Source organism: Tubulanus polymorphus, chromosome 11, assembly GCF_964204645.1.
Source record: "Tubulanus polymorphus chromosome 11, tnTubPoly1.2, whole genome shotgun sequence".
Lineage (NCBI taxonomy): Eukaryota > Metazoa > Nemertea > Palaeonemertea > Tubulaniformes > Tubulanidae > Tubulanus > Tubulanus polymorphus.
The window spans coordinates 3106456-3125646 of NC_134035.1; the positions used below are offsets into that span (position 1 = coordinate 3106456).

At 39.2% G+C, this 19191-nt stretch overlaps 1 protein-coding gene across 4 annotated transcripts; it reads left to right on the top strand.

Moving 5' to 3' along the window:
* The first annotated feature begins 106 nt into the window (after positions 1-106).
* On the top strand, positions 107-17229 carry LOC141912490 (mitochondrial inner membrane protease subunit 1-like). Of its 4 annotated transcripts, none has more exons than XM_074803722.1 (5): positions 1033-1141; positions 8481-8593; positions 8669-8757; positions 9300-9423; positions 10227-14623. In XM_074803722.1, the coding sequence occupies exons 2-5, from the start codon at positions 8495-8497 to the stop codon at positions 10449-10451; spliced, it is 537 nt and encodes a 178-aa protein (XP_074659823.1). In that variant the 5' UTR covers positions 1033-1141; positions 8481-8494; the 3' UTR covers positions 10452-14623. The 4 variants fall into 4 exon arrangements, with proteins under 4 accessions (XP_074659821.1, XP_074659823.1, XP_074659824.1 ...); XM_074803723.1 differs by lacking the exon at positions 1033-1141 and adding an exon at positions 6443-6807; XM_074803720.1 differs by lacking the exons at positions 8481-8593; positions 8669-8757; positions 9300-9423; positions 10227-14623 and adding exons at positions 107-142; positions 15117-15269; positions 15356-17229 and having other exon boundaries at positions 1044-1141.
* Positions 17230-19191: the final 1962 nt, after the last annotated feature.

Here is a 19191-nt window from a genome sequence, read left to right on the forward strand (position 1 = left end):
AATAAAAGTTTAATTGAATTGAAAACGAAGGCGCGATAAATGCAGAGACGTGGAGACCAATTCCAATTCAGCTATATTGAATTGTCGGATTAATTTGTGCGGTATTTTCCTGTCGATTGTCTGTTTCTCATCAGGTAGGCAGGTAGGTGCATCTATGGAATTTCAATATATATCTCGAAAATCTTTTCAGCTATCGTTGAGTGCTGTTGTGATCTATTGATGTTTGCTTAGAAAAATGTTGTCAATGCGTGACGGTGACGATCTTTTTTTTGCAGTCGCTAAAAAAGGTCTACTACTACACACAACTCCATCCCCGTTCCGGCACTCTCAATGAATATGCCCCAGTTTACATACATGAACATGCATCAAGAGATGTATGAGCCTCCAATGAATGAGGGTTTTGGAGTCCTCAGCCAGAATTTTTCTGAAAAATAAGTGCATCCGATTCAATTCATTGAACAGTTGAATTGATGCCGGGTTAGGCTAGGTCCAACCTTGGTCCTTCTTGTCCGTTCATTATTGGGTGTTTCAAATTCATATATTGTTAGATTGGTTGTAGAACCAAAATGAGCTTAGTAGACTAGTCGGAATTATTAGAATGATTTACGGAACCAAAATGAGCTGAAAAGTTATTAGATTGGCTTTGGAACCAGAGACTGGTCAAATTGTTAGGTTGGCTATAGAACCAGAGCTTAGACTAGTCTTAGATTGTTAGATTCATTATAGAATTGAAATGAGCTTAAACTACTAGATTTGATTGGTTTTAGAACCAAATTGAGCTTCGACTGGCTTCCCAAGATGATATATTAGCTATGGAACGAAATGAAACTAGACTGGTCTTTAATCTAGGTCTTGACCGTGTATGAGGCCTGAGAACCTCTTACAAATGTAACAATATTAGAATGCTTTGAAAGACACGTGTCGCTGTTATTGATTCAATGTTTTGTTGTGCGTGGCGCCGTGCAGCGTTCAACGTCTGCCAGCTCTCTCTCTCTCTATATTGACTAACAACAGATAAAGCTTGATGTGTTACGCGATTTCAGGTCACAAGCAAGGAGCAACTACTAGCATTCGCTTTAACTAGCAGCATTTCACAGGGTATGAACAAGAAGTGCTTCGTCTTATCTCTTCCCATTCGAAGGTTAGTCGATTATTATTCCCATAATCTATTTATGCAGTTTTTCAATAAGGCTTAATTTTCGATTATTCTTATGATGATCGAAATTGTTTATTGTTTTGTTTCGTCTTCAACGACATGGATGAATCCAGCGCCGGCTGTAGTTGCTCAAAAGTTGGTTAAAGATAACCGGCCGATAGATACTATAGTAACGATGAACTTTTAATTGCCACTATGTCATTTTATCCACTGGTGTACTCTAACCAACCTTTGAGCTACTGGCCCTAGGTCTTTATGGGACTACCATCATAGTCTCGGAATATTGAGTGCCCTGTTTATCTAAAGGCCCTTCACGTCAAAAAGGACACTTTGAGATTTGATGCTATTAGGAGATTTTAGTTGACCTTTCTTAACTTCGAATCTAATTGCTTTTCGAGTTTGGTGATAATTTTGATAAGATATTGGAAATGTAAATGATATTCTATTGCAATAGAGATAAGGGTTGAGATAAGGGTTATAAAAGTGTTTGAATTAAGAGCATTTGCACCGAAATCTGTCATTATTTGCTGCTTTTTCACATGACAAAAACAACATGCGTGTAGCAAACTTCAAAATGCGGGTCATAATTATTGATTAACTGGGCTCTTTAGATTAATTCCTAGTCACAATGAAATATTGTTATTGCTATATTAATACTGAGTTATTTTACTACAGAGATATATCGACAATTTTGATTTCAACTTTTGATAAATATAGATATTTTGAATTCCGTCATGGCGTCTATATGCGGCGCGGGTCGAAAAATCTCTACGCATTGTTTTGATATTATTCGCGGGTATCGTTGAACTAGGTTGCATATAGAACCCGTGACGTCGAAATAACTGGTAAAAATGCGGTTTCGGAGTTCTTCATTTTTGCCATACACGCGCGTATAGATTGCAAATGTGCAGACATTTTAAAAAAAATTCTGTTCTATTGACTGAATAGAAGACCCGCAATAATACGTTACACTGATGTTTCGGGTAGTCTGAGATCGGATAGAAGCATTCTTAGAATTAGCTTCTATACATCTTCAGAGATTTATTTGTAAAGAATGGACCTATTCATTACGTGGAGACGCGACGGATTAGACTTTGTATCGATTCCGACTGTCGCCGAGTCAACAGTGAAGTAGATCAAACTGAGTCGGGTTAAACGAAATTCTGGACGTACGTGCCGAAACACCGAGCGATGACCGAGAACGGAGAAGCAGCGAACACGAACACAACATTTCCGCGAAAACGACGATTTTATCGATTTGCGCATGTGTTTACATGTTCGGCGTGTCAAGGTCGTCCTATTGATTCCCGTCGTCCCCGCCCACTGTCGATATTTCTATGCGTCGCGCGCTCGCGGCTTAAGCGTGGATTCCCTCAGCGCATAGATAGGACGAGATTCGAGTATTGAAGATTTTAAATGCTTTATCCTTCTATCACTTGCTACAGGGCCCAGTTTCACGAAAAAGTTTACTTCAAATTTTTGGTGTAATTGCTTTTGGATACTTTATGTTTTCAATAAGGACAACAATTTAAACACTTGCACATAATGCATTCTAATGCAGTTTGCAAGTTGATTTTGTAAGTATTATGTACTATGGCAAATAAATTTTTTGTTAAAAAAAACAATTCAAGCTTAACCGTTTTTGGCTTACACTTTTTCGTGATACTTGAGCCAAAACCGGATCGACCACAAATTTGAAATGATTACAATTCAACTCTGATTTAATTTTTTGAATGAATTTTGCGCGGTAGATTAACGGTGGACTGGTTTTCAAACCGATGTTTACACATCTTAAAACGAATTCAGATCCGGTTCTCAAATATCCAAATACATGTAGAAATAAAACGACGCTCAATAAACTGGGGTAAATCAATTTAAAGCAGTGTCCTCTTGACAGGAAACATACACTTAACTAACACTTACAGATTTAGAGTGTCCTTTTCACGAGAAATGTCTTAGCTTAAAATGTCCTGTAGCGCTTTTTATGTAGCCCAATGGAGCGCTCGATAATCAGGGTCGCGTGGCAGTCTCATAAGGACCTACTGGATTCACCCCTATTTTAGAGACCATCCTCTAAGGTTTCAATATTTAAAAATATACCATATACTTGTTAAATCTCAGTATCTGTTTTTGTCATTTGTCATGATATACCAGGCCTGATGACGACAACTATTTTAGAGTAGTTTCTACTCATTTCATTGAGAGCTGAAATACTTCCAAAAAAAAATTGAAATACTCTTAAAATCACAAATAGTTTTGAGTACATATTCAATTACGCAACTATTTTTAATGTGAAATTACTTTTTAATTTTCATTGATAACTACTGCTATTAGTGAGATATCAGGTAATCTGGTCTGAATTACTGTCCATTATCAGTATATGTTAGAGTTGTGGTAATTTCTCAATTATTTCCTAACTTCCCTGATATTGGTGTATTGTGTAACTGCACTGATAAAACTGTGTCATTTCAATGCATGAAAAATGATTCTCAGTATGGTTATTACATCATATTTTACAAATATAATTCGCGGTCATATTTCACGATTATCAAACGCGTTCGGTGAATTATCAGCGTCAGAAAAAAATATAGAAAAGAGATAAATCCCTCTCGGTAAGAGTTTTTAAGCGTGACCTGGTTGCAAAATTGCGGCAATATGAATTATGCCGATGTTTTATATGACAAATTGTGCAAGCGCTTGATATCAGCTGCCGAAAAATACATACGGAAATGTTTGAATATAATATACACATGGTATTAAAATGACGATTTCCGAGAATCGACTATTGAATTTTTTTTTTTTCTACGGTATATATTAGATTATTCATCCCCTGCTGCAAACATCTGCTATAGAATTGAGCAGCTTGTAAGTTATTGCAGTCTGTGCGTTGAAGTACGAATAGGGAGAATATTCGATATAAATGATTGCACAGCTAGAATACTGTCCTGTCAGGGTCATCGCTGATCGGGGTGGAAAATCAGAATATTTTCCTTAATTTTCCACGCAGAGAAAATCAGAATTATTTTCCCTGCATGGAAAATTTAAGAATTTTCTTTAAATTCAAGGAAAATCTGTAATTTTGAAAAGCAGCTCAGTCATTAGAATACGCTTCATTGAGCTCCGTTAAGCGTATTTCACTCAAATTAAAATGGAAGACCTTCTATTTCCCCGGGGCCAGAATTTGGCACATTCGTGACTTCAGTCCAAAAGTTGTCTCAAATCTTAACACTGATCTAGACTTTGTTAGATTGGCTAGATGGAACTAAGATGGTATTAGACTGGGTCTTAAATCTACGCCATGATCGCGTGCAACTGGCCCTTATGTTCTCATATGTTCTCATCTCTTCACAAAAAAATTGAAATATTCACAGTTCCAACACTACAAAAGGCTTTATTTATACAAACAATTCTAGAAAGGATCCTCTCTGCATTGTCAATGTCCGGCAGTGTCAGAAGATTGGTGCTATTATCACAGTTTGCCTTTGTTCAAGTTTCTAATCACGAAAAAAAACCAAGGAAAGAATCAAATTCAACATCTTCCAACTCAGAGGTGAAATCAGAAATTCCTTGTACTATACTGTCTTCATAGGTTCATCTCTATTTTAAGTATCCCGGCAAAAAATCTATATTACCCTCGGGATAGTGGGATACTGCCAAAATCGAGCCCTGGGCACAGAAAGTAAAAGTGCAAAAACCGTAGACCTAGATTAAGTTTCCGCTTAAATCGCATCGCGTTGTTAAAAACTGCCCCGTCCAAAGTCAAGAATTTTCTCCTTCAAGTACACATCCCTGGAAATCAATTGCCTCTGCTCGGTTTCGAATTTCTGTACATCTGAGAAATTCTGCACGGCAGGGCAATCATGCGATGGCTTTTTAAATGACAGTCAACTCTTTTTCACAGTCTGCTCTCCTAAAAGTGCTGTAAGGCCTATACGCTGTTGTTGTTATCGACAATTTTTTTGCGCCTGTTTTTTTTCTTCGTAAATATTACCTTTCGGTATTTATCTTTTCGTTAGAAATGTAAATAAAAGCGATAGACGCAGAATGTTGTTAGCGAATAAAAGCCATCCATCAAAATATCGTATTTGACATTTGCCGGGAGTTTTAATTCTGTTTCTGCTTACCAGTGGTACTTACTACTGGTAAAGTCTTTATGAATTTTCCCGGTACTATTGTCCAAAATGTGAGACGATATTCTCAGTAAAACATTTCACAAAATTAGGCCGATGACCACACTAGAGATCATCGTCAGGTGTCACACCTGATGATGATCTCTAGGGTGAGATTGAAACGTCGTGTCTTTTATATATTTTAGATTTAATAAATAAATTCTGGTTTTTAAATTCTTTTAATCTGTAAATAGTGGGATTTTATCTTATTTCACAAAATTGCTCATCAGTGTTCTAACTAAAGTATATTGTATTTTCTGGTGGAGAAATCGGTTTTATAGATGGGTATTACTTTAAACCTGGGGGGCAGGGGCTGAAGCGATTTGAAACCAGTCACTAATGTCTATTAGGCTATAGTTAATTCTCAGAACTTATAGAAAAGTTCAGTAATATTGTCACTGACAATATTGAAAGTTCTATTTTGACCATTATCTCTTTGAAGAAAAAAGAGCAGTTTATCCAATTTGTTTATTTGTTGAAAATCATAAATGATAAATGATAAATGCATAATATTCTACTCCTTACTTGGCGGTGCTGGTCAACAATTCATCTTGATCTAGGCCCCTATATCTAGAAAAATTTCTAGAATTCATTTCGAAATTTAGTTATTCTCAACTCTATCTGATCAACTTAATGAATGCACTAGCATAAAATTAATGAACTATTTACATGCGGAAAATCAGTTTCAAAAATCAGGACTGAATCACGAGATTGAATAAAATGGCGACCGTTTTTATCCGACATTCCGAAATGTCTGTTTTGTATATTTTTTCCGAGAACGAACGAACGAGTGGCCGCCTTTTCAGCCAACAACGAACTGAGCGAGTGAAATAACTGACGTGTTCGATAAACACAGACGTGTGAATTTTTACCCTTCCCGGCAGCGCCGACGCGCACGTCACGTCTGCCAGTCAATATATCACTCACTTCTAGGAAAAAGCGTTCTCCATGTTGTTATCAGTGCCTGGATCGTTTATTTTTCCTATCGGGGGTCACACGTATCGTATGTGTATAATAGGTTCCGTTAGAATTACGAGAAACGAATCCGATTCCTAGAAATTTGTCATAGTTTCCAAAGGGGTAAATATTTATAATCGAACTCAGTCGAGCGCGGAGTAGTCATGCAACGTGTTTATCGTCGCGTTAGAATATTACGCAACGCATCCGATTCTCCTAGAAATTCGTCATAGTTTCCTATACTGAATAACGATAATATTTATAACCGGGGTCACAATCGAGTGTGGTGCGAGTCTAGTAGTCACGAAGCGTGGCTAACGTCAGGTAGACTCTCATTAAGCTTCTTTCCGTCGCGGCAACAAACCGGTTAAATCTTTTATCTCAAATAGTAGAATTGACTTCTCGTTCGCCGGATGACAGCGTTAGTATTTCAGGCCGGATTGTTGACCGCAATTATCGGATATAGATAAGACCGATTCGCTGATATTCATCGCGCGATCAAGATTTCGTAGCTGATATCGTAGGGTAAGTAGTTTACGCTCTGAAATAGTCCTTCGCAACGAAATAATTTGGGGGTCGAAATTATTTGGCAACACTTGTTATTTGTCAAATTAGAACACAGTAAATGAAGACGCAGACAGTATTATCAAAACATATTATGTTATATCAGATTTGCCGACTTAATCATAAATTCACGGTTTTATGGATATGGCAAATGTACAACTAATGGAAGACCTGGATGAATAACCGTTTATTACAATATTAAATGCTAACGCTATCCCAGACACGGAGACCTATATAAACAAGATTTACGCCTGCAGACAAATTGATATATGACGCAACAACGAAAGTAATATACATAATTGATGATGACTATCCTATATCACCGCGCTGCTTATGATTGGTTTTTGAAGGGCAATAAACACAATACATAACTATTTCATGGTCGCGGGCACCGGTATTTGATTTTTCTTCACTGGATGAAAATATCATATCTCTGCCAGGGCCTCTTTGTACAAGACCCTCATAATATGCTTTGAGTTGCCCTTAATCACTAATATGCCTACAATGCCTTTGCAATGGTTCATAAATTTGTTTACATCTCAATAGAGAAGAAGGAAACTGCCTATTAACCAAGCAGTAGGAGATTAGACGAACTGGCGAAGGGATGAAAAGATCTAAACCATCCCCATTAATTTCACTATAGTATCGATTTCTAAGATTTTTCGTGCTAATACGCCGGGCGAGGATGAAAGAAGATTTCTAGGGTTTGTTACGACGGTAGTACCACCACGGGGGTTAGCGGAATATTACTCTATTTACAGAGTTATTCATTAGAGAAATGATCGTTGAGAACATATAGTTTCAGTAAAAATATTGACATCGAAGTTGATTATTTGAACGTTGATCGTCTGTCTGATATTTCCTCGCCTCGTGTAATGAGGAAACTTTAAAAGTGCTGGAAGCTGTTGAATGCTGAACAGACTATAGAATACCCTGATGTGCCGTTCCGTTCATTTCAGCACCGACGCGTAATGATTGATGCTGATCTCAATGGAATTTTCTAATGGAAATTCAGAGAAGCGAAATAAATCAAATCAGGATATAAGCCGCGATCGCACGAGCATTTTTGGCCAGTGCCAAATTTGGCAACCAATCAGTGGTTTACGCTTTCAAATTCGACACGGGCCAAATTTGACTCGGGCCTGATGCGGGCCGATTCGGCCCTGGCTTAATCATCTCGTTGTGATCGTGGCTATAGGTTCTCTATTCAACCTAAACTGGTCAAAGTTAAGTTATCTTTTCTCTTAAAACGTGTACTGCCAGACTTTTGCAACCAAACTAACCGAGGAACTACTGTATATATAGCGTAAGTGAAGTTTCACTTGTGTCGTCGAGTTGTCCTTTACGTCGCGCGGGTATCATAGTGATTTTGTTGCCATATCGACAACCGTATCCTAGCATTTATCGTAATTGAAAGAGTAGGCAGCTAGCGATCCTAGGGAGGGTAGATTAAAGGTAATTAGACGAACTGGAACTTTTTCAACGCAGAGATGGGATATCAATAGTGAAATTGTTATTGCAGTAATCCACAAGGATGTAGTTTTTGATCAAATGCCAGACTCGAGGCTAGGAAATGTTATCTTCGTCGCGTTTATGTTTTCCTCGTGTACTCGTCAGCAATGTTTGTCATTCAGGTTTATGCGCAGCCATGACGGTTGGGGCTCGAACGGCCAGGCATCTCTTCAATGTAGTCAAGTATGGCTGTATGGCTCATTGTCTAGTGGAGTTCACAGGAACCGTCGTACAGGTGAGCAGGATTCAAGCTGGCCGAATTCATAAATCGATTTCCTAGTGGTACGAATCATATGTTTGTTTGTTTCAGTGTGATGGGCCATCGATGTCGCCGACATTGAAGTCTAGGGATCTTGTTCTTGCTGAAAGGCTGTCTGTTGGTCTTCGGAAAATCGTACCGTACGTATAGGCCTACGTAACGTTAATATCTTTTCCATTTCAGGCTGTCAAGCATTATCCCTGCTTTCCAAAATTTAGCGTGATTTTTTGGTGAAGAAGGTGCTTTTTCCCTACTTACAAAAATGCAGTCCTCTTGCTGAAATTCTGAACGTCTGCGTGTTTTGAATTTCCGTATCCATGGTAAAAGTTCTGGTACTGCCACCTCAGAAGTCGATACCAATCATACCCGTGCAGCATGTTTTCAATGGTGAACGTGCCAGAAAATAAGACTTGAGAATATTGGAAACAAAGTATTTGAGAATGGAATATGTAATGGCCCCAGTGAAGCCATCGAAAATCCTGACCAAGTTGATCCTAACTCCCCACTTCACCTTTCAATGGTTCCACTTGACAGCCCGCCATTTCAATGAAACTCAGTCTCTGATCGTCATCAATTTCTATCTGAATTTCTATCTGTATTTTGAAGCCAGCTTTAATCATCTAGTCAAATCACATGAAGTCTGTCTCAATTTGCTATTAAATCTTCTCTCTAACGTTTGCAGGGGTGACATCGTCATTTGCAAGTCGCCGACGAAGCCCGGACAACAGATCTGCAAACGAGTGACCGCTCTAGAAGGAGAGTACGTCACAGTCAGTCATGGACCGGCGAAAGGAAAGATGTTTTACGTAAGTATATATACAGTTCCCCAAGGGTGGATCTAGGGGATGGTCTCAAGGGTCCGTCCACATGATGCCTGCGCCAACCCATTGAGGTGGCTCTTTTCGTCAAGACAGATATCATTTCGACACGCCTCCACTCGGAAATTGCGACCTTTCAGGATGTTTCCTACACACAGATATACAGGAACCAGTTTTATAGACCGGTTATACCTTTAACCCAGGGGTTAACTCTATTGGAAATTAATTGAGTTAGCCCCCGGGTTAAAGGTTATACCAGACTAGAAAACCATCCCAAGTATATCTTCAGAAATAACAAAACCCGAGGGTTCCCGATAGAGGTCCAAAACTTGACTGCTTTATTGGAGAAACGTCCTTTCTTTTCTTCTGGACCCCCGGCCTTCCAATTTTCTCAAACCTGCCTCTGTACAACCCACGTACTCTTCAAAATATGATCACGTTTACGTCGATTACTGAATGGTTTTACGCTTAACGAGATGAAAATCGATCGTGACAAAATCGATCGTGATAGAAGAAATTTCCCAGCGGCGAAACGACAGACTCGAGTCTCGGTCTAGATTTTATGGTCTAGTATTGGGAAATGATTTGAGCACACAATCCTCAAATCCAGCAAAACCTAAAGACCTCATAAAGCAGCAAATTACTTTGATTTTCAAGATTTCCTTAACACGACCTCCCTATGCCAGTAGTATTAATATCATTCACTATACCAGTCATACCACACACCACTATCTACGAATGTTGTTTACGAGAAATTAATTCCGTATTTTTTTCTCTCTTCTCTTTCGAAGGTTCCGCGGGGTCACGTTTGGCTCGAAGGCGACAACGGCGACAACTCGATCGACTCGTGTTACTACGGCGCCGTGCCGTACGGTCTGATCACGAGTCGCGTGTTCTGTCGCGTGTGGCCGCCCGCCAGTCTCACCAACAAGCAGTTCATCTTGCCGACGAACGTCACGCGCAACCCGGCCGTCTGCGACCAGAAACCGACCGGACCAGAAACCGACGACGAGTGATTATTGCAATCGGTCCAACTGTAGAAAGTGTACAAAAAAAAGAAGAAGAACTACGAATCTATACTATAGAATAACGCGAGTTGGAAAATATACTATAGTTCACAGTATTATTACATTTAAAAGCATTAAAAACTGCCAGTTATATGAATGAAATTCAGAATTCGAGATGCATTTCGCCGATTTCGAAGTTGCGTAGAGATCGAGTCCTGCTGAGAGAGCATTTCGTGAATATTTGGAAACTTTGTCTCGTAGAGATTGTGAAATAGAAATTAGAAAACGGTGAAAATGACTGATGCCTTATTCGTTAGCGTTGGGATAGTTTTACATGTACAATATTGAGCAGTGTAAGTTGCAGTCGCACGGCTGCAGGTCATAATCTGGCTGTGAATTTAAATCGGTGAAATTTAACTCCAGTGGAACCTCGTTACAACGATCTTTAGGGGACCAGAAAATCTGTTTGTTATATCCAGTATGCAATTAGTAAAATTGTCCTATTTGGGGCGATATTCTAGGTTTACAATAACCGATAAATTGTTATATCAGAGGTTGTTATAATGAGGTTCTATTATTTCAGTTAACTCCACTTCGCTCGGTGGTTTTGGGACTGTAAATATCTCACCGACTGAGTGAGTTGACCCAGGGACATGTAAAAACAAGTTTACCGAATACTGTGCTGACAATCGGCGAAAAAGGAGGTTTTATCAAATAAGACTTTAATGCCCAAAACATTCAGTCGGTTTTGGCAGAGTTTTGGCAGAGTTGACCGGTACCCTGAGTAGGGCGGACTCTACCGTACGCTTCCATATTGTGCATAATGTGGTTACGCAAGATTTGAAGCAATAACTGCTAAATATGAATTCGTCTGATCACTCGGGTGCGAATGGCTCCATTTCTATGATTTGATATGGTGTACTTGTAAAAAGATTCATTTTTGTTAGAAACATTACGAAAAATTTGTAACTATCAGCCACGCAATGGTGGGATTCCGATTTAGTGGTGTTCAGCAGTTACCGATCCACCAGATGGTAGATTGCGACAGTATCGGCTCGCCCGCCGAGCGTGTTTGCCATATGACGGTCTATGTCAGTGTTTTATTCAATAAGTAACAGTTTGAATAGACAAGCTGCATATATTGGATTGCGTGAATGAATATTTTTCCTCTAGACTGCATCTGGTGGTTTCCATGTATTAGACTATATATAGCATGAGCCGTGCAGTCGAAGTCCGTTATAACGCTGTCATCCTTTTTAATACCACTATCACGATAGTGCCAACATTTTTCAGAGAACATATTTGCTCAATCAACCTCAAATTCAATGATAAATACCATTCTGTTTAAGGCCAAAATCCATGTTTTTTGGCGTTAAACAGAATGGTATTTATCAACCGCGGCGTTATAGAGTACTTTTACTGTATATACCACATACCAGCTGAGCCCACGTTTACATACATGTTTGATCCGGATTTCTCATAAACTGGATGAATTGCATCTGTCCAAAATGATTCGGAATTAAGCTGGTTTTGCTGTACTAATGTCTAACACATAAATTGCACGTTATTCCCCGGTGTAATTTACATATTCGCTCGATTCAATGAAAATGGCGTAAGGATCCAAGCTTCGTCGAAGAGGTGTAACTTTTGATAAGGGGCCATTCATAAGAGTACAATCACATCCACTGGGGAAAGGGTTAACCCTTTCCGTGCTGACTAATCAATACCCTATAGTGCTGGAGATAATTTGAAAATTTTTAGAAATTCCACCCTAGTGTGTTGAATAACTGGAATATCACTATAGTGCATCTACACCGCAGCGCAGTGTATCGTTAGTTACTAATATTTCACCATGTTTGACAGGTGCTGCCATTTTTCAAGAGAAATTACATCACTGATTTATACACCGCACTGCGGTGTAGACGCACTGAAAGGGTTTTAAGGGCTACATCAAACTAAAAATGATCGAAACGAATTTTAGATGCGAGTACATACACTTTTATGAATGACCCCTTAATTGACACCTCGTTATTTTGTTTTTGATTTGGATAAAGTTACCTGTTGTCTTGTAGGTATTAGTCAGTCAGTATGACGCATAATCAGTTGGTTTCACCTCTGGCTACAGTTCCACAGTTGTGTTGTTGTTTTGTTTGGACATTTCTCTCCGAGTTGAAGTACTAAAATTGGAAATGAGATCTAATATTGACGCCGTTTGTAGATATCGAAATCAAAAAAACTGTCGAACTGTCCGAGAGTGTTACATCTATACCGTTTAGAATGGCTTAACCTTGTGAGATTTTGATATATCACTCTAACCCTATTTGAAATGTATGCGGGGCTGAGCCAGAATGTTACTTAACTGTAACTTTTCTGATGACAGGGCAATATAGATCATGTAAATAATATCCCCAAAGCCGAGTACTGAAGGCTCAATACAAAAAAAAAATGGGTAAAGGTTCCTGCTTCAGAAAATGTTCACTATCTGAATCGTATTTGTTGCACTAATTAGGTCTTTAGGGCTTTGCTGCTTTGTAAATTGAGTTGAGAATACTTTATTTTTTGAAAGGCGCTATAAAATCTATTGTCCCTGTTGTCCAATTTATACCGCAAATACGGTCTGGCGTCTGTCTTGTAGATATGAATGCAATTATTGGATAAAGAATGGAAGAAATGTGCATGAAAATGAAAATAAAGAATGTTTGAAATGCTGAACACTAAAACTAGATACTGTTACCCTATTGAATACGAAAAAGAATTTCGACAAGGATTTCGATGTCACTAGCTTATCCATAAGTCCTCTCTCAAGTACCATCAGGTTAAATATTCCAGCTCTTATTGCATGTTTGACTACGATTTGAATTGATATTCGACCTGCGACTCGAGTGTATGCGAATTATGAAAACAGTTTTAATAGTCAGGGTAAATGGGTGCTTTTCGCGCACTTTATAATATGTGTATTTTATTGTGTATATATATTTTTGAGATGCTTTTGCATTTTGCATTTTCCTTGTGTATAAGTTCTATCTCGGAGTACTCCAAAGTTCTCTATTGATGCCTTGACAGTTTTTGTGTACGCGCTGTCTTACATAAGCCGTATTTTTGTAAAAGTCTGATCCCGGTTCTTGTAATCGGCTATGTGTTTCTCTGCATGTTTTGTATGATAGTCTCTAAAAGAGTCAGTTCGTTTTGGAGTCCATGGTTTGTATGATGGACTCTAAAAATATTCGTTTTTGGAGTTCATGGTTGAATGCTTGCAAGTCGTTGGTTTTTTCTTAGTATATATGTTAGTGTATATGGTTCAATTGCATTGATATCCTTTGAAAAAAAAGTGAATCTGAATTGTAAAAGATATTTTTCAGGTCCTGTGTATAGAAAGACATAGAATACGTAGAAACTTGTTGAAAGGTGATGAAAATACTGTAGTCAATATGAGTAGTTATCGTTTGCCTTTGATTATCGCATGTCCCGAACGAAACTTAAAACATGGTTCTCACAGTACAGGGAAATTGGGAAAAACTTGGGAATTTTGAAGTAATATTCCTAGTTAGGAAATATTTGGGAATTTGAGTAATTTTCCTCTAATCAGGCAAATATTTTGGGAAATTAATTTACATTTCATGTATTGCATTTGCCGAGGGGAACTTTCTTCAGCAATTTCTTTTGAAAATTACCTTTAACCGGTAACCACTAAAATGTTGACTTATAGTATGGCGATATCTGTTCATGTTTACGAAGGCCCAATTTTCTATTTGGGTAAATTGAAAAATCACCCATGAAATACTTGGGAAATTTTCATTCATGTAACGGTGGGAACCATGTTGAATTTTGCCCAACTCTTCTTAAGTTTGAAGATTTATCAGGCGTAGTTTGTACGTATTGTAGGCATGTCGGTCAGCATCCTTTCGTCGCCAGTACAGCGACAAGTAATAAGTAGCTAGGCTTCGTTGACGACAGTAGTACACTCACTTACATTCGTTCGTGAACCAAATACATGTATTATATAGCAATACTTCTTGTAGTAAAACTGATCTAATTCATTCATTAGTAACAGGTAACCGTTTCGCGGCATTAAGGGTATGAACTGGATGTCCCATTTTAATAGGACGATTTTTATTAAGAGTACCGGTAAAAAGCTATGTATATTTTTATGATATAATGTATGTAAATGTATGGATAATAAATTTCGTGAAAATATTCGAACTTCTTGATGAGTTTTTTTTAGGTCTTTTAGTTTTGAGGATTCATTTGACAGGAAAGACAGTAGTTCTAAGCTCATGCCCTTTGGGACCTTTTGCAGAACGATTCCCATTCATGAAGTAAAAAAAAAAGTCTAAAGAATGAAATCATTTTTTGTTGCAACGATTGGTTAAACATTTGTCAATACAAAAGTGGAACTCTATCTAGATATATCTCTATTGCACGCTCGTATATGTGTATATACGTATGTCGTAGTGAACGGATATAACAGGTCACATATTCAACCAGTAAAGTCTATACCATTAATACATGTAGTAAGTACGGTACATGAACTACGGGTTTAGTTTTAACGTAAATGAGTTGAATCCTATACGTTATCGATGCAACGATCCTAAATCTGGATGTATACAAGTTTCATTCGAGCAAAAACTGATACCGTTAGTGAGTAAAATACTTCGCTTTTGTTTTCACGTATAGGTAGAATTATGAGCTTTTACGATCGAATGATGAACTCGCGGTTTGTGCTGCACACACTGTTAGGGATCGGAGTCGGTGTGCTGATATACAAGTCGAGGAAGGACAGAGCGAGAAGGAATGCTATTCAGCAGAAACTCAACTCAATACCGCCTGGTATGTGTCCAAAAGTCTTACATCTATCATATTCAAGCTTTTTCGCATTAACTGATTATTTTTATCATTTATCAACTAATTTGCAGGTTTAAGTTATAGACAATGCGACGTAATGGAAAGCTCGCTGGACGTCGCTCACCGAGTCGGTGGTCTAATCGACACTAATGTCCTGTTTATCGAATCAGATCGAGAAATCGGTAAAGAATTGGTGCAGAAATCCGTCGATTTGTTGTGGGATCGTTACATCATGTTGAGGTTGAAAGTCTTGACGGTGGACACTGGCGCGCGGATACTGCCACGATTTCTGGTAGAAATGGAACGATCACCTGTGAAATGTCGAGTCGAATTACGAGACGGGAATGACTGGAAACAGGTGTTTGAGTCGGAGATTCTACGACCGCTTGACTGCGACGACGGTCCACTGTGGAGAGTGTGCATGCTGAATGTGGACGAGTTCAAATACGCGTTTGTGTTCACGTTCCATCACGCGATCGTAGATGGCGCTGCGATCATGCAGATTTTAACCGAATTCCAACGAAACATAGATGTGTTGTTGCGAGGAGTTGAACCTCAGATGCCAGACGACTACAGCGATCACAGCCAAGTCATAACACCTAACCTGTCCGAAATGTTGAAGAACGACCCACGGTATGCTTGGTCTATTTCTGATGTGACTACCCCGTTACGATTAAGCAAAACAATGTCCACTCCTGACACCGGTTTGGCCGGTGAACTGAGCCGCACACTTGGACCGAAAGGGTCAATCGAATATAAAACCAGTATCGAAGAGTTTGAACTTTCCGAAGTACAATCTTCAGCGTTGAGAAAGAAGTGTAAAGAAATGAAATGTACAGTTCATGGCGCTTGTACAGCGGCCGCTGCTTTGGCTTTGAGAAAATTGGCACAATTAAATGATATAGAAGATGAGTATCTTAGAACATTTCCAACCAGTTTAAACGTCAGTATGAGGAGATATGTTAATGCTGCTATGAACGGTCGTTTGGGTAATTTCATTTCAATCATTGGTCTTCCTGTTATGTTGGTGAAGCCCGGCAGCCAAACTCCAGTTGAATTCTGGGAGCTAGCTCGCGAGTCTACCGAACAGGTTCATCTAGGACTGAACGACGGATTACAATTTCTCTTCACGAAGATGTTAAAGCTTATGCGTTATTTCGGCTCCGATCGTGGATTCTGTGATATGTGGTCGGGCGGCGGTGACAGTCCTCGTCATAAAATGTTCAATATATCCAATCGTGGTCTGTTCAAGAATGTTCCTGGTGAGCGTGTTACACGGATAACTGGGGTGTACTGGGCCACTGCCGAACACAGCTGCCCTATGGGCAGATTTACACATAACGTCGTCTCTTTAGACGATAAGATGTACTGGTCGGTTACTAATTACCTGAACGTAACGCGTCGAGAATCAGCGAGACAATACGCCGATCTGATCAAATCGATTTTAGTCGAAAATATAATTCGTGTAGAATGAGAGAGATGCTATTAGTTCGGTTCACGAACACGAGTGTTAATTTGAATACGAAGGCTTCGTGCAATCCATTCCCTAGACTGGGAACCCGCCATTTGAATAATGTATAAATGTATAGCCAATCAGAGATCGTTTGTGATGAGACAATGTGTATATAAATGTAATGGTAAATATCTATGATAAGATCCTCAAATTCATGATAAATCACAAGTAGTTGTGTAACGATTTCTAGAACAGGGTTTCGCGTACGAACTTCCCGTCAACCGGATTATGAAAACTATGAATATGCATGACAAGTAATGTCCAGCAAACGTTGAGTTTTGGAACTATTAAAGTAATGCTTTTTTCAGACAATATTCGATATAAAAAGCCCTTTTTGGGCTATTGGCCATTTTGGCCTTTTTTCGTTGAATTAAAACTTTTAACTTCGGGATGTCAAGCTGTACAACGGGGTATGGGAGTCAGGACAGTCAACCGTGGTTCATGGCGCTGACGGTCGTTTCTTTACACCTGATGTTATATTATATATGTAAAAATATAAATAAAAAATTTCGGGTGAATATTCGAACTTTTATATGAGTTTTTAATTTTTTCTGTTGAGGATTCTGTGACGGACAGGGAGGCCCATTAATCTAAGTTCATGCCCATTGAGACCCTTCGCAGATCGATTTCCATCTATGATGTGAAAAACGTCTAAAGAAAGTAATAAACTTTTGTTGCGAATCAACACAACGAATGTTTGAAAATGTAAAAGTAGAACTCCAGCTAAAAATAGCTCTATTGTGCGCTCACGTATATAAAAATAGTGAGCGGGTAAAATAGGTCAAAATATTCAACCTATACCAGCAATACATGTAGTGGGTTCATGAACGATGTGGGTTTAGTTTAAGAGTTAAAGTATATTTGTGATCAAGGCAACGATCCTAAATCTGGATGTATACAAGTTTCATTCGAGCAAAAACTGGGACCTTTGTGAGTAAAATACTTCGTTTTCAAGAATCGGTAGCATTATGAGTCTTTACGATCGTGTGATGAACTCGCGGTTTGTGCTGCACACACTGTTAGGGATCGGAGTCGGTGTGCTGATATATAAGTCGAGGAAGGACAGAGCGAGAAGGAATGCCATTCAGCAAAAACTCAACTCTATACCGCCTGGTATGTATCTCAAGTCTTATATCTATCGTATTCAAGCTTTGTCGCAATAACTGATTAATTTTATCAAACTGTTTGCAGGTTTGAGTTACAGACAATGCGACGTTATGGAAAGCTGGCTGGACGTCGCTCACCGAGTGGGAGGTCTAATCGACACCAATGTCCTGTTTATCGAATCAGATCGAGAAATCAGTAAAGAATTGGTGCAGAAATCCGTCGACTTGTTGTGGAATCGTTACATCATGTTGAGGTTAAAAGTCCTAGAGGTGGACACTGGCGCGCGGATACTGCCACGATTTCTGGTAGAAATGGAACGATCACCTGTGAAATGTCGAGTCGAATTACGAGACGGGAATGACTGGAAACAGGTGTTTGAGTCGGAGATTCTACGACCGCTTGACTGCGACGACGGTCCACTGTGGAGAGTGTGCATGCTGAATGTGGACGAGTACAAGTACGCGTTTGTCTTCACGTTCCATCACGCGATCGTAGATGGCGCTGCGATCATGCAGATTTTAACCGAATTCCAACGAAACATAGATGAGTTGTTGCGAGGAGTTGAACCTCAGGTGCCAGACGACTACAGCGATCACAGCCACGTCATAACACCTAACCTGTCCGAAATGTTGAAGGACGACCCACGTTATGCTTGGTCTATTTCTGACATAGCTACCCCGTTACAATTAAGTAAAGTAATGTCCAGCACTGACACCGGTTTGGCCGGTGAACTGAGCCGCACACTTGGACCGAAAGGGTTAATCGAATATAAAACCAGTATCGAAGAGTTTGAACTTTCCGAAGTAGAATCTTCAGCGTTGAGGAAGAGATGTAAAGAAATGAAATGTACAGTTCATGGCGCTTGTACAGCGGCCGCTGCTTTGGCCTTGAGGAAATTGGCGCGATTAAACGGGATAGAAAATAAATATCTTAAAACTTTTCCAACCAGTTTTAACGTCAGTATGAGGAGATATGTTAATGATGTCGATATGAAAGGGCGCTTAGGTAATTTCATTTCACTAATCGCTCTTCCGCTTGTATTAGTGAAGCCCGGCAGCCAAACTCCAGTCGAATTCTGGGAGCTAGCTCGCGAGTCTACCGAAAATGTTCATCTAAGACTGAACAACGGATTACAGTTCGTCTTCACAAAGACTTTAAAGCTTAGAGGTAATATCGGCTCCGATCGTGGATACCGTGATATGTGGTCGGGCGGCGGTGACAGTCCTCGACATAAATTGTTCAATATATCCAATCGTGGTCTGTTCAAGACTGTAACTCCGGATGAGC

Excerpts from the sequence above, each read along its gene's own strand:
- LOC141912490 (XM_074803720.1), top strand. The coding sequence starts at position 15,125 with ATGAGCTTTTACGATCGAATGATGAACTCGCGGTTTGTGCTGCACACA. Across the intron at positions 15,270-15,355 it reads ACTCAACTCAATACCGCCTG|GTTTAAGTTATAGACAATGC; the intron begins GTATGTGTCCAA and ends ACTAATTTGCAG.